The sequence below is a fragment of the Doryrhamphus excisus genome, chromosome 11 (assembly GCF_030265055.1).
Source record: "Doryrhamphus excisus isolate RoL2022-K1 chromosome 11, RoL_Dexc_1.0, whole genome shotgun sequence".
NCBI lineage: Eukaryota > Metazoa > Chordata > Actinopteri > Syngnathiformes > Syngnathidae > Doryrhamphus > Doryrhamphus excisus.
Genome location: NC_080476.1, coordinates 14,112,103 through 14,128,135, shown reverse-complemented (window position 1 = coordinate 14,128,135; position 16,033 = coordinate 14,112,103). Strand labels below are relative to the sequence as shown.

Sequence of the window (16,033 nt, the reverse complement as noted above, 5' to 3'; positions counted from 1 at the left end):
CTACTTTTTCCTAATTAAAAAAAAAATGTTACTTTTTTGCTCCTGATATTATGACAATAAAATAAAATAAATAAAATAAATAAAAACTCCTCTTAATAATTTGACTTTCTTGTGAAATTACCGCCGATTTGTAATTGAGTTGTAGGTTTCTTGTTGAATTATATTTTTTAGAATGTGCAATAGGCCAATAAAAAGACAACCGCGGGCCACAAATGGACTAAGGATACCCCTGATGTACTCTCTGTCGGTCGCCGTGCAATATGGATGGCGTCTCGTCATGTTTATTTTGCTTTTTGCTTGAGTCCAACTGTGTTTTTAAGAAAATATTACACAATCAACATATGAACAACACAGTGTCTACTGGCTATTATAATGGTAATATGTGTAACACTACATGTTGTCAGTTATTGTAATAGAGAAGTTGTGTTGTATTACTAAATTCCAACTCGTAAAATATGAGTACATTGAACGGAAATGGACATTTGTTGGAAAAGTTCTTCATTCCAGTCAACTGCTGTAGTGTTTACTTACTGTTCCCACTAGATGGCACTATAACCCTGACTTCATTTCATGTAACCATTTAAGATGCTGATGCACCAACAGCATTGTAAGCTTATCTTGGTCTCTCTTTCCAGAAAAGAACTCTTTTCAGTGTAGACTTCAGGTTTTGAATGATTTCATGATAAAATGACATCATGGCTTCCTTGTCTTCTGTGGAGATCCAAGCCCCACAGTCTTCTTACATACAAGCTACTATCATTTCTCTTGTGTTGTGTAAATATCCATGGCAAACATAAGCACACCAAAAAGATAAGCCATACTGAAAAATAAGAACATTTATTTTATCAGATGTAGTGTACTGATTGCTGATTTCTATTCATGTCTATTGAAGGTTTAATCTAATACAGGTATCATTTATTTGTAAAGATAGAGATACAGCATAGCATAGGAGAGGACGGGTCCTATGTTTATGTTTTGCTAAAGTCAGATAAAAGCTAAAACCTGTCGTTTGCATACAAACTGTTGTGTCGCGGCTGAGAAATAAATCACTGAGCGTTCGCTGATCAATTCCGACTCATTTGGGACACATGAGCACTCCGATCCAATCAGATTGCTCATTACCCCCCAGTGGCCATATTTACACGGCGTGTAGTATTGCTATGATATGCTGTGATGCGTGAAACAACTTTGTGTTTGCTCGGGCGAAACAATAATAATTAATGACGTTACATTTATGACATTTTTGGCGGGAAATGTCACATAAACACATGATTCACGCTCCCATTTAGATTTCCGAGATGTAAGCAAATGACATCTCAAGTTATTGGTTGTCTAAAATCATCACACAGTAACCTAACACCCAAAAGCTAGGTAAGAAATATGCAATAAAGTACCAATACGAGTTTAAATAAAACAACTATTTTAACAGTTTCCCATCATACATTTCTTCACAGAAACATATTTCATTGGCCATGGTTGCCGGGGGGCGAGGGAGGGGGGGTGCTGCTATGGCTGGTGGGCAAGAAAATGACTGACATCTCAAGTTATTGGTTGTCTAAAATCATCACACAGTAACCTAACACCCAAAAGACAGGTAAGAATTATGCAATAAAGTACCAATACGAGTTTAAATAAAACAACTATTTTAACAGTTTCCCATCATACATTTCTTCCCAGAAACAAATTTCATTGGCCATGGCTGCCGGAGAGGGGGGGCGCTGCTATGGCTGGCGGGCAAGCAAATGACTGACATCTCAAGTTATTGGTTGTCTAAAATCATCACACAGTAACCTAACACTCAGCATTCATTAGTAATATCCACGGCAAGTTCATTATAAAGTGCTTAATAGGCATATAAATCTGAAACGTAAGCAGAAAGTGTCACATGTCAAGGATGCGTTTTGACGGTTGCCTTATTTACACATTGTACACGAATCCAAGTTCGGTACAACGATTCTTTGACAATCATAACGGCGAACAGGTGACGCCCACGTCCTCCGAATGGTCGCAGTTGTGCACATCCCAGCCGATGTGAGAGCAATGTAGCAGGGAGTCTTCTTTACCGGTGCACTTGAGATTGTCCATCAGGATTGTTCCCGTGCCGGGCCCAAAGTGGGCCTCCCCCCATGCTGTTGAAGCCGTCCCGCAGCCCATCTGCCGGCACACGACCATGGCGTCGGCGATGTCCCAGGCATCATCGCACACGGTGCCCCATTCGGATTTGAGGAACATCTCCACGCGACCCTCGCAGGGGTCCTCACCACCAATCAGTCTCAGACTTCCTGTAGAGAGAATAAAGTCTTCAACAAAACGCACCTAAGAGGCGGTCGAGAAGGAAAATGATGGTTGCAGTCCTCCGTGATGCAAACCGATACCTTCAGCAAGCGATGTGGAGATATTGGCCATCATGACGGGTGCCCCGGAGGGTTCTTCAGATTGGCCAAAGTCACGGGCAAGTCCTAATCCGCTGATGGGTTGGAACGCTGGGAAAAGCAAAATAAGTGATTTCACGAGAAAATAATCGATTTCACTTAAATATGTAAATGTAAATATTAGTCAACAGCAACACAGCTATTTTTAGATGAAACTTTTTATTATTCATTCATTTTCTACCGCTTATCCTCAAATGGGGTGCTGGAGCCTATCCCAGCTGTCTTCAGGGGCGAGAGGCGGGGTACACCCTGGACTGGTGGCCATCCAATCACAGGGCACATATAGACAAACAACCATTCACACTCACATTCATACCTATGGACAATTTGGAGTCGCTAATTAACCTAGCATGTTTTTGGAATGTGGGAGGAAACCGGAGTACCCGGAGAAAACCCACGCCTGCACGGGGAGAACATGCAAACTCCACATAGAGATGGCCGAGGGTGGAATTGAACCCTGGTCTCCTAGCTGTGAGGTCTGCGCGCTAACCACTCAACCGCCTTGCAGCCCTAACTCTCATTATGTCTACTATATTGGGGAATATGAGTGTAAAGTTGACTATAGGGGTGTTAGTTCATGTCTAGAGGGCTCTACTAATGTTCATTCATTCATTCATTTTCTACCGCTTATCCTCACGAGGGTCGCGGGGGTGCTGGAGCCTATCCCAGCTGTCTTCAGGGGCGAGAAGCGGGGTATACCCCTGGACTGGTTGCCAGCCAATCACAGGGCACATATAGACAAACAACCATTCACACTCACATTCATACCTATGGACAATTTGGAGTGGCTAATTAACCTAGCATGTTTTTGGAATGTGGGAGGAAACCGGAGTACCCGGAGAAAACGCGCTAATCACTCGACCGCCGTGCCGCCCACATTTTATTATATCTTATGTTAAATTTTTTTTATTATTTTATATTTAATTTAATTTGAGGAGACGGGCATTGACTGGCTACCACTGCCGACCCGCCAACTGGAGAGAATTGTGGTTGATGGTTCAAACGCCTGACATCTTCTCCTGGCCAAAAGTATGTATTTAATAGTAGTATTTATGTATTTAATAGCAGTAGATTTACTATCAACGGAAAATGAGAAAATGAGTTGACACGGTACTCCACACAGAGATGGCCGAGGGTTGAATTGAACCCTGGTCTCCTAGCTGTGAGGTCTGTGCGCTAACCACTTTACCACCGTGCCGCTCCATAAATTATTAATGGAGAAAAATTCATATTTGAAAGTGTTTGATGATCTGGAACATTTAAGTGTGACTGACAAACATGCAAATTAGCTCTTCTTGATAATTGTCAACTCGAAGAGAAAAATTCCACTTGAGCCTTACGTGAACAGACAACTCCAGCATCCTCATGATGGCCGCAGTTGTGCAGACCCGCGCCCGAGTGCGTGCACTCGGAGATGTCTGTCTCGTCGCCATGACACTCTACATTGTCCAGCAGGATCGGACCCGTGCCGTAACCGAAGAAGGCCTTAGTCTTGGCCTCGAGAGCATCGCCGCAACCAATCTGCCTACACACCACATCGGCGTTGGCCAAGTCCCAGCCATCGTCACACACGGTCCCCCAGACGTTGTTGTACTGTACTTCCACACGACCGCTGCAGATGCTCTCTCCGTTGGCCAAGCGGATACCCATGAAGCCTGCGTGGGAAGACATATTTCCGCTCAAGTTCTGTCTTATACATTCTGTTTGTATTTAAGCCTACAGTGTCTACAGTGTTTCTTTACCTTTTTTGGTAGCAGTTGTGCTAATACGTTCTGTTGCCGTGACATCATTATTGGTCACTGGAGGACAAAAGGATACAATGCAAAACAATAATAATTAATGGCGTTACATTTATGACATTCTTGGCGGGAAATGTCACAGAAACATATGATTCCGAGGTGTAAGCAAATGACTGACATCTCAAGTTATCAGTTGTCTAAAATCATCACACAGTCACCTAACACCCAAAAGGTAGGTAAGAAATATGCAAAAAAGTACCAATACGGGTTTAAATAAAACAACTATTTTAACTGTTTCCCATCATACATTTCTTCCCAGAAACATATTTCATTGGCCGTGGCTGCCGCGGGGGCACGCTGCTATGGCTGGTGGGCGCAAGCAAATGACCAGCTATGGCTGGTGGGCAAGCAAAGGGCTGACATCTCAAGTTATTGGTTGTCTAAAATCATCACACAGTCACCTAACACCCAAAAGGTAGGTAAGAAATATGCAATAAAGTACCAATACGAGTTTAAATAAAACAACTATTTTAATGGTTTCCCATCATACATTTCTTCCTAGAAACATATTTCATTGGCCATGGCTGCCGGAATTGTTGTCTAAAATCATCACACAGTAACCTAACACCCAAAAGGTAGGTAAGAACCAACCTTCCGTTTTCAATGTTGACCAGATCCCAGATCCCTGGCTTCCAGTGGAAGGGTGAACTGTGGGCGCATGGGGGGTTCCTGTACCTGGATAGAAGAGAAATGAGACTACCTAAGAAACCCATGATACTGGAACCCTGACTAAATTGTTTGTAATTGTTTATGATTAGGCATTAGCCAACCAAGGTACCAAAATGTACACTTCCCACTTTTAGACGTTTTAAGACCCAGAGTAGCATACCAGAGCAGGTGACCCCGGCGTCTTCATGATGGCCGCAGTTGTGGTTGCCCCAACCAAGGTGGGCACATTTAGTCAACTGCAGCTCGTGTCCCTGACAGTCGATATTGTCCAGAAAAATATGTCCGGTGCCGAAACCGTACTCGGAGTTGGTGTGAGCAGAAAGGGCGGCGCCGCAGCCGAGCTGCCGGCACACAACATGAGCCTCTTTCATGTCCCAATCGTCGTCGCACACCGTCCCCCACCTTCCCTGGTAGTAGATCTCCACCCGGCCCCCACACGGGTCTTGTCCATCCACTAAACGGATTTTGCCATCTAAAAAGGGGAGAAATATTTATTAGGTGCGTTACACATTTTTCCGGAAAAATGCATGATAATATCAACACGGGCTGGGCGGGTTGATCCAAATATCCACGGTATCGATACCAATTTTCCCCCATTGACCGCCATTCATTTGACACTTTGTCATACAGTAAACCTCGGATATATCGGATTCAATTGTTCCCACTGGTTTTGTCCGATATAAGCGAAATCCGTTATATGCGTATACCGGAAAATGTCCGTTTTACGCATATATCTGATTTATATCCGGTATATGCGTAAATCGGATTTTATCCGTTATAAAAAGGCACTTCCTTGACTATGTTTCCAATGTACCTGGACGCGCAGGCAACGCTGCAAACGCTGCAAATGACGTCGTATAGCGGCCTGTCACGATTCGGCGAATCGGAGCGCCACGATGCGGCCATCCGCGAGGGAAATTTAATGGAAATGCATTGGAACGGGACTGGAGATTTAGTCCGAAATAGGCGAAATCCGTTATAAAAAATCCGATATATGCAATGAATTTTTATTGGAAATGCATTACAGAAAAATCGGTTCTTTTTTATCTGTCCGTTGTGAGCGAATTTCCGATATATCCGAGTCCGATATATCCGAGGTTTACGGTATTTTCAGTCCCAATGGGATGTGTTTCAACGTCAGGCCGGGAGCCTGAAGGCTCGGGGCGGCCGGACGGCGGGAGGAGGCCCGCTGCAGGATCCACGGAAATGTTGGAAATAAGCCCCCCCGTCGGCTGTTTTACCTTCTCCCGTCTAAGCGAAAATCCCTGGTCCCAACGGGGCAAGTTTAAAAGTAAGGCCGAAGCCCTGGAGCCCCGAGGCGGCCTGGAAGTGGGACGAAATGCCGCTGGAAGGGTGTCGAATATTCTCATTCCTCTAGGTTTTTGTATTTTCGGGACATGACTGAAAGTGGTTCTGTTGTCTGTTGAAACTGTTCAGGTTGTCTTCAGAGACATTTCCCATCTGAGTAGGCTTCATCTTATCATGCTCAAAGACTAGATAGGACAGCTCTAGTGGACACTTTGGACATCCCTGTTTTGAGTCTTGTTCTACTACTACATTGATAAATTGTTGACAAATACATAAAATTCTGTAAAATTATCCTGTGTTTTATTCAGTTTTATACACAAACAGTCCTAAAATTATTCAATGATCTTAAAAATGTTGTGGTAAAAAGTTGACTTACCAGACTGTGAGGTCTTGGAAGACTTTGTGGTAACATCCCCAAAAGTATTTGCTCCTGCAACCACTGGTTCTAACGGCAGAAAAAAAACCAAACACTTCCATTAGTTGTCCGTTACTACCCCAGATAAATAAACGACACAATTGAACACCTTAGTCTTTCCAAGTTTTATTACCTCGGCATATGATGGCCACATCCTCGTAGTGGTAACAGTTGTGTACACCCCAGCTGAGACTGTCACATTGACCAAGGTTTGTTTCGCCCCCTTTGCAGTCCACGTTATCCAGCACAATGAGTCCCGAGCCTTGTCCGTACTGGGAACTGCTGCCCACCGCCACAGCCACGCCGCAGTTCAGCTGGCGACACACAACTTGGGCGTCCACCATGTCCCAGTCATCATCGCAGACCGTGCCCCAGGTATCGTTGTAGCGCACCTCCACACGGCCCTCGCATCTGTTGCGCCCGTTTAACAGTTCCACTTTTAAAAGACAAGTGAATCGTCAGTGGCGTCCGACTGACGGTTTTGAATCGTTTGAATTTGTGACAATCAAAGTTGTGTCTGATTCTGATTCCAAGTCTTCTTGGATCTGCCGTGGCGTCCGGCAGAGGTGGGAGCAAGTCGGTCTCAAGAAAGTCTCAGGTCTTTACTCTCAAGTCTCTACCACTTTTGTGGTAGACTGTAGTGTGTTTTTCGTCATAACGTAAATAATATGTAGTATTCTGTATATGTAGTGGCAGCACGGCGGACGAGTGGTTAGCGCGCAGACCTCACAGCTAGGAGGACCGGGGTTCAATTCCACCCTCGGCCATCTCTGTGTGCATGTTCTCCCCGTGGGGAAAACCCGGTACTCCGGTTTCCTCCCACATGCTAGGTTAATTAGCGACTCCAAATTGTCCATAGGTATGAATGTGAGTGTGAATGGTTGTTTGTCTATATGTGCCCTGTGATTGGCTGGCGACCAGTCCAGGGTGTACCCCGCCTCGCCCGAAGACAGCTGGGATAGGCTCCAGCACCCCCGCGCGAACCTCGTGAGGAAAAGCGGTCGAAAATGAATGAATGAATGAATATGTAGTATTACCTTACATTACATTACCTTTACCATTAACAACAGCATGGAGTCATGGAGTCAGCCATGGCAGGACCGGTATATCATGTGGGAACTCTGATAGAGTGAACAAAAGTTCTCCTCACATTCAATGTGGAAGTGGTAGGTTTGGGGCTTTTTAAGTTTAAAAAAACATAAATTTGAGGCTAACCGGTTAGCTCGCTACCTCTGTCCCTGCTGCATAAAAATGGTGTAATGTGTTTTAAGCAATGAATAACAGGAGTGTAAAGGTGACTGTAGGTGTGTCTGTTAAAAACCATATTTAGAAAGTCATAAACAGGTTTTCTTAATGGAAATATTCCTATATTGTTAATCGAATCCTTTGAATGAGGACTTGACACGGTCACTTGACAGTATTTTCAAGTCATCAGAGTAAAGTCCAAGTTAAGTCCCGAGTCATTGATGTCAAAGTCATCAAACATTGCGACTGGAGGGTGACTCAAATGATAAATATCCGATTCCATACGTTTCCATTCCACTACCGTGACTCAAACGTCAAAGTGGGCCACATGAGTTAAAAAGATCTGAATTGGGTCACTTGAACCATGCAAAGTAAAGTAACTTTAGAGGCGCTGGATCAACACGCAACTGCTCCGATTTTAGGATATAATACCTTCTGGGAGAAGTAGTAGTTTTTCCGTAGTAAGGGTACACGACCCTTGGAAGTGAATGAGGAAAAGGATGTCGGGCAGGTTGCTGTGACCTTGTTTGGAAGGCCTTAGGCACTGATTCACTTCTGTCTTTTTTTCCAAGCAAGATATCAACACTCACTGACTGTATTCTTTGTGGTGGCCTGGCTTGCTTTTTAGTCCGGGTCATGAGATTCTGGGGCAGGTCTATGTACTGTACGTAGGTGGCGGTGTTGTAATTCATGCTTACCGTCGTAATGCCTCCTCACTGGGGATTGCAAGTTATTGGCTGAAACAGGCAACAGGAGAAGATAGGGTACAGTGAGAATATTATCACGATACAGATCAGGAAAAAGCCAAGTTTGTCATTCAGAATTGAACCACCGGCTACACGTGATGTGTTTTTTCCTGCAGGAGTTTCTGGCTCTCTTCAAAAGACATTCTCACACCTCTGGAATTGTGTCTCAGGTTTCACTAACACAAAGCCCTCACGGGCAATTTAGCGTTTCAGAACATCACACCTAATGTAGGTCATTTCACAGGCCTCTCCCTTTTGTATTCAATATTCAAACATATGCATTTCACATGCGATACTACCGACACTGTTTCACATTCACATCATTCACATGTAAGGTTAGTGTTTGTAGGACACGCTTCCTCCTTTCATGAAAATGAAATGGTTACTTACGTGGTAAATCCCGTCGGTTGACTTTCAGGTCTCCTGAAATTAGAAGAAATCACAATACACAAATTACTATTTGTTGGAAAAGATGGAAACATTTAATTTTTGTATATGGATTTACTCAACAACCACAATAGTCTCATGTTATTTCGATGCAGACAAAAACAAACGACAGACAAAAAACAGACTGTGTACATCTATTTATACTGTTTATTCTGTATATTTTGTATTTTCATTTTTTTTAATAGATGTGTCTGCACCTACTTCACCAAAACAAATTCCTAGTATGTGTTTGATCATACCTGGCAATAAAACCATTTCTGATTCTGATTCTGATTCTGAAAAAGTCTACAGTCATGGGCAAAATATTTGAGATTGACACAAGTTTTGGTTTTGACAAAGTTTGATCATACCTGGCAATAAAACCATTTCTGATTCTGATTCTCAAAAAGTCTACAGTCATGGGCAAAATATTTGAGATTGAAAAATTTTTTTGGTGCTGACAAAGTTTGACCATACCTGGCAATAAAACCATTTCTGATTCTGAAAAAGTCTACAGTCATGGGCAAAATATTTGAGATTGACACAAGTTTTGGTTTTGACAAAGCTTGATCATACCTGGCAATAAAACCATTTCTGATTCTGATTCTGAAAAAGTCTACAGTTATGGGCAAAATATTTGAGATTGACTCATGTTTTGGTTTTGACAAAGTTTCCGTCTTCGGTTCAGTAAGTTTGCTTCTTATTGGCCGTTACATTAAGTTTACGTTAAAATGTTCAGTATTGACCCTTTTTCAATTCACAGTGGCATGGGATTAAGGTCTTAGGGATTTCCTGGCTATGGACCCAAAATGTCAATGTTTTGTTCCCCGAGTTTGTCACCAAACTGTTCTTTGGTGGTCAGGAGAAGTTGCTTTCAGGGGGTTGATCAGAAAATGGGACCTTACTGCAGTTACCAGTCTGTCCCTGGTGTTTTTTTTTCCTGGAGAGAAGTGGCTTTTTTGCTGCCCTTCTTGACAAGAAGTCTTCACCTCACCTCTTCTTCCAAAAGTCTTCACCTCACTGTGCGAGCAAGCGCTGCATTGGTGGTGTCCCGATCCCAAGGTTAACAGAGAAAAAACAAAGATTCCAAGCACAACCCAGTGTTTTAAAGCTTCCAGTCTGTTATTCTTATTCAATCAGGATGACCGAGTCATCTTCAGCCTCTGTCCTTGTCAACACTCTCACCTATGTTAACCAGCAAATCACTAACATGATGCCTCCTAGTCCCTTTGTGGCAGGGCTGAAATGCAGTGGAAATTGTGTTTTTGTTTATTTTCATGACTTGTCACTCTTTACAACATTCTATTCTAGAGTATACGTAAATTAAAACAATTGTGGAAATTAATATGTGTGTCATTCTCTAACTTTTTGCCATGACTAGAGTTTGAGTTGTACAACAATAACAAACATGCTGTTAAACTTAACAGAGTGACAGTTTGTTTTCATCCTGTATTGACCATCAATAGATTGGACAAGTGCACCGGTGGACTATATAAGTCAAATATTCTCATGTTGCGATACAATATATTTGAAAGAAATAATTGGAGGTGAATAGTTGTGATGTTGTCAGTGAAACCGATTGAAATCCTGCAGTTCTCACGCAAAAGGCCTTATCTACATGGAATTCACAAACAGGAATGCCTGATGTGTCATTGTTTAAACAATGATGCACCTGACTTGCCATGACTGGAGTTTGAGTTGTACAACAATAACAAACATGCTGTTAAACATAACAGAGTGACAGTTTGTTTTTATCCTCGATTGACCCTGAATAGATTGGACAGGTGCACCAGTGGACTATACAAGTAAAATATTTTCATGCTATCATACAATACACTTGAAGGAGCGTCACTGGTTTAAACAATGATACACCTGACTTGCCATGACTGGAGTTTGAATTGCACAACAATAACAAAAGTGCTGATAAATCTAACAGAGTGACAGTTTGTTTTTATCCTCGATTGACCCTGAATAGATTGGACAGGTGCATCGCTGGACTGTACAAGTCAAATATTCTCATGCTGCGATACAATACACTTGAAATAAATAACTGGCGGTGAATAGTTGTGATGCTGTCAGTGAAACAGATTCCAGCTCAATTCAAAGTAACTTAAGTGTTTGTACATCTTCAACCTCTGTCCTTGTCAACCTATGTTAACCAGTAAATCGCATGATGACGTCAACATGATGTCAGCCGGTCCTTTTGTGGCAGGGCTGAAATGCAGTGGAAATTGGATTTGTGTTTATTTTCATGACACTCAACTAAAATCTCCTCCCAGGTACACTGGAGCTTTACATTTTGTACGCCCCAGTTTTTGTACGCCATCAGCTGACATCAACATGCTGGTTCTTTTGTGGCAGGGCTGAAATGCAGTGGAAATTGTGTTTTTGTTTATTTTCATGACACTCAACTAAAATCTCCTCCCAGGTACACTGGGGCTTTAGTTTTTGTATGCACCAGTTTTGTACGGCATCAGCTGACATCAATATGCTGGTCCTTTTGTGGCAGGGCTGAAATGCAGTGGAAATTGTGTATTTGTTTATTTTCATGACAGTCAACTAAAATCTCCTCCCAAGTACACTGGAGCTGTGGTTTTTGTACGCCCCAGCTTGGTACCATTTGGTTAAAAACAATAAACAAATAAAAACTTAATTAATAATAAAAAATAATAATAAAAATAAAAAATAAATAATAAAAATAATAATAAATAATACATAATATTAATATTAATTAATAATAAATATATTAATAAAATTAATAATAAAAACAATAAATATGTATCTATTTTTGTACGCTGTCTCATACGGTCAAACAAGTGCCAAACAGTGCCAAAACAAACCAAAGCTAGGGTCAATCAGGACACCATATTGTGATTTAAAATATATATATACATATAGTATATATAAAACAAGCATTTACAATAATTGAGATGTTGTGGAAAAAAGTATAGCTGATATTTGTGTATTGGTACTGCACAGTGAGAGATAATGAGCTACATTGCAGTATGAGTATTTCGGCCCACTCACCAAATCGTGACAACACACTGACAGCCACCAGGATGCAGGACCCAAGCAACGTCACCAGTAGCCAGATCATGGGATTCCAACACCGCCACGCGCTCTCCGCCACGCGCTGGCCTCGCATGGCTGCCTGACTGACCATCTGCTTGGAACACATTTGCACACGTTCACACTCTCATTCTACAACAAACAAATCACTTCAGTGTGTCCTAGTTCCGCTGTAGCCTAAATATGCCATTGGATTGTTTTCCAGTTGTGCCTGCAGCTGCGGTGCTTATTGATAATTGTGTGCGGAACGGAGTGCAGACTTTGGAAAACGAGCAGTTAGAAACCAAATGGTTCCCAGAGATCCTGTGAAATGCGAGGCAGGGAGTGAGTTTTCCCTTTGGCGACAGGTGGGAAGCAAGGGGCAGGTGTCACCTGTGTTGTGATTTTCCATATTGTGGGGGATTCCCTTGAGACTAAGAATTTTGGGATTTACCGACTATCACTCAGCAATCAAGGGGAGCTAATACAGGAGGAAGCCAACATTCTTCTAAGGGACAACGTGTGATGAATGACAATTTTGAGGGTAAAACGGGTGAAATGTGTGAAAAGTATTGGCATATTCATTCATTCATTTTCTACCTAGGGTCGCGGGGAGTGCTGGAGCCTATCCCAGCTGTCTTCGGGCGAGAGGCGGGGTACACCCTGGGCTGGTCACCAGTCAATCCCAGGGCACATATAGACAAACAACCATTCACACTCACATTCATACCTATGGACAATTTGGAGTCGCTAATTAACCTAGCATGTTTTTTTGGATTGTGGGAGGAAACCGGAGTACCTGGAGAAAACCCACGCATGCACGGGGAGAACATGCAAACTCCACACAGAGATGGCCGAGGGTGGAATTGAACCCTGGTCTCCTCGCTGTGAGGTCTGCGCGCTAACCACTCGATCACCATGCAGTTCACTTTTTATTATTCATTCATTAATTCATTTTCTACCGCTTATCCTCACAAGGGTTGCGGGGGGTGCTGGAGCCTATCCCAGCTATCCCAATTTGGAGTCGCCAATTAACCTAGCATGTTTTTGGAATGTGGGAGGAAACCGGAATACCCAGAGAAAACCCGCGCATGCACGGGGAGAACATGCAAACTCCACACAGAGATGGCCGAGGGTGGAATTGAACCCTGGTCTCCTCGCTGTGAGGGCTGCGCGCTAACCACTCAACCGCCGTGCCGCCCTGCCTCTTATCTTATTTTACAAGTTTATTTTGCAAGTGTAAAGGTGACTATAGGGGTGTCTGCAAGGCTCTAATAATGTTAAAAACCATGTTTAGAAGGTCATAAATTAAACAAAAAAAAAGATTTTCTATGCTCAAACTATGAAAATATTCCATTTAGTAATATTGAATCCGCACGGTGGACAAGTGGTGTTTGCATGTTTCCTCCGCCATTCCAAAAACATGCTAGATTAATTGGCGACTCCAAATTGTCCATAGGTATGAATGTGAGTGTGAATGGAGATGGCCGAGGGTGGAATTGAACTCGGGTGCCCTAGCTGTGAGGTCTGCGTGCTAACCACACGACCACCGTGCAGCCCCAGCTTTGTGATATCAAATTTTATTTTTATAAAATTTTATTAGCTGTTAATTGACTTTGTCACCTACTGTGTAAAAATGCTAAATTGTTGACATTGTTCAGTTAGCTTAGCATAAATTGATAGGATTTAGCACCTTTAATGGACAAAGTGTGGCCCCCTCGCGTCCTTTAATTTTCCTGTACGCAACAGTTTGGACACCCCCGGTATCATGACTTTTGGAGATGGCAGTGTTTGGGTTATTTGTCTTTTCCGTCGTAGAATTCCCCCTGACCTTACACAGGAATGTGTATTTGGGAATGATGAGAGGCGAATTTGATATTGGCCCCTGGAGATAGTGGACATTCCGGACTCGGGGGCACAAAAAGACATTTCTGCTTTCTATGGCCGCCATCGTCAGGCATAAACACTGCTTCCTGTAATCTGTCACTAAAACGCTTCAGCACCTGATGACACTGCAGGGGCGCCTCTCATCTCCTGGACAACAGGACGAGGGGGGGGGGGGTGCTGTAGGGTACTGTATGCTTCACTCTCTCGCTCATCTCCGGAACGTTTTGGCCAATCGGAAGGACAGGAGCCAGTGGCTAGTTTTATTTAGCTCCTTTTTTTTTTTTTTAACAAATAACAAATCAAAGACATGATATAAACAAGAAATGAAAGAGGAAAAATGTTCCATTCCTAATGGATATTATATAGCACAGAGAATAATGCTTAAACTCCATTTTCACTTCCCTATGCTGAGAAATAGCTAAAAGATCTCCAAAATATTTGTCAAAAATGCCAAAATACGCCAATGAAGTTCAGTTCAATTGAAATATTTTTCATATCTTTAGCCACGGGTACTGTATGCTTCACTCTCTCGCTCATCTCCGGTACGTTTTGGCCAATTGGAAGGACAGGAGCCAGTGGCTAGTTTTATGTAGCTCCTTTTTTTAAACAAATAACAAATCAAAGACATAATATAAACAAGAAATGACTCTGTTTTGAAAGAGGAAAAATGTTCCATTCCTAGTGGATATTATATAGTACAAAGAATAATATTTAAACTCCATTTTCACTTCCCTATGCTGAGAAATAGCTAAAAGATCTCCAAAATATTTGTCAAAAATGCCAAAATACGGCAATGAAGTTTAGTTCAATTGAAATATTTTTCAGTTAAATTAACAGGATGTGAATTGGTACATGAAGTACTGCAGTGTATAGTTTTTATTATCAAGTGTGACAATGCGGACAGACAGGGATTATAATATATACTGTAAAGTGTAGCACGTTTTGTCAAAATATACATTTGAATTTATAGAATTGGGGATTATAATCAAAATTAATCAAAATGATACATACCTGTTGCGAAAATGTCCCAAAATATGACTAAACAAAAAAAAATGTATACACAGAGAGCGCGGATAGAAAAAAAAAATAATTCCACGTCTCCTGAATAGCACAGAAACTTTGCCTAAATATCGGCTCTAGAAAATGAAAATCTCCAGTCGCTCGTCTCTTAGGTCTTTCATCTCCTCAGCTTGTGCCTGACTATAAATATCTGGCTTTGGCGCCAGCGATTACGTAAAACAATAAATAACGCATCTTTGTTTATGATGTTCCACCCGCCTGTATTTACAAAGCAGGAGGGGCAAAACAAACAAAGAAGGAAAGCCAACACTTCATTGGTAACCTTGCATCTCCTGTTACAGGTAAAGCTCCCTCATGGTCCCGTCCCACTCGTATGCACACTCTCATTGGGAGAGAGGACCGCTCAGATTGTGTGTGTGTGTGTGTGTGTTTTTTTGCATTTTTGGGTGTGGCGACACAGACTCAGAAACACAAAATGACTTGCTGAGAAAATTATATTTAAAGCTTAATTTTTCCAAGATGATATACCCTGACAGACCCTAAGGATTGTAAACTGGTCAAAGCGCCTCCGTTAACATCTGCCCCGGTTACCATATATTTCGCTTCATTCATTCATTCATTCATTTTCTACCGGGTGCCCCGGAGGGTTCTTCAGATTGGCCAAAGTCACGGGCAAGTCCTAATCCGCTGATGGGTTGGAACGCTGGGAAAAGCAAACATTTATAAATATTAGAAAATAAGTGATTTCACTTACATATGTAAATATTAGTCAACAACAACACAGCTAAATGGTATTTTTAGATGAAACTTTTAATTATTCATTCATTTTCTACCGCTTATCCTCACAGGGGTTGCTGGAGCCTATCCCAGCTGTCTCCGGGCAAGAGGCGGGGTACACCCTGGACTGGTCGCCAGCCAATCACAGGGCACATATTCCCACTCCCACTCATATCTATGGGGTCGCCAATTAACCTAGCATGTTTTTTGGAATGTGGGAGGAAACCGGAGTACCCGGAGAAAACCCACGCATGCACGGGG

General features: G+C 42.4%; 1 protein-coding gene across 2 annotated transcripts; it reads right to left on the bottom strand.

Moving 5' to 3' along the window:
* Positions 1-821: 821 nt before the first annotated feature.
* Positions 822-15,358, bottom strand: LOC131138658 (scavenger receptor cysteine-rich domain-containing group B protein). 2 transcript variants are annotated; one of them, XM_058087776.1, is made up of 12 exons: positions 14,987-15,358; positions 12,068-12,206; positions 9,005-9,037; positions 8,567-8,605; positions 6,757-7,059; positions 6,585-6,653; positions 5,061-5,372; positions 4,823-4,906; positions 4,175-4,231; positions 3,773-4,087; positions 2,376-2,483; positions 822-2,282 (listed from the first exon to the last, which is right to left on the bottom strand). In XM_058087776.1, the coding sequence occupies exons 2-12, from the start codon at positions 12,201-12,203 to the stop codon at positions 1,966-1,968; spliced, it is 1,773 nt and encodes a 590-aa protein (XP_057943759.1). In that variant the 5' UTR covers positions 12,204-12,206; positions 14,987-15,358; the 3' UTR covers positions 822-1,965. The 2 variants fall into 2 exon arrangements, with proteins under 2 accessions (XP_057943759.1, XP_057943758.1); XM_058087775.1 differs by having other exon boundaries at positions 12,068-12,203.
* Between the last annotated feature and the right edge of the window lie 675 nt (positions 15,359-16,033).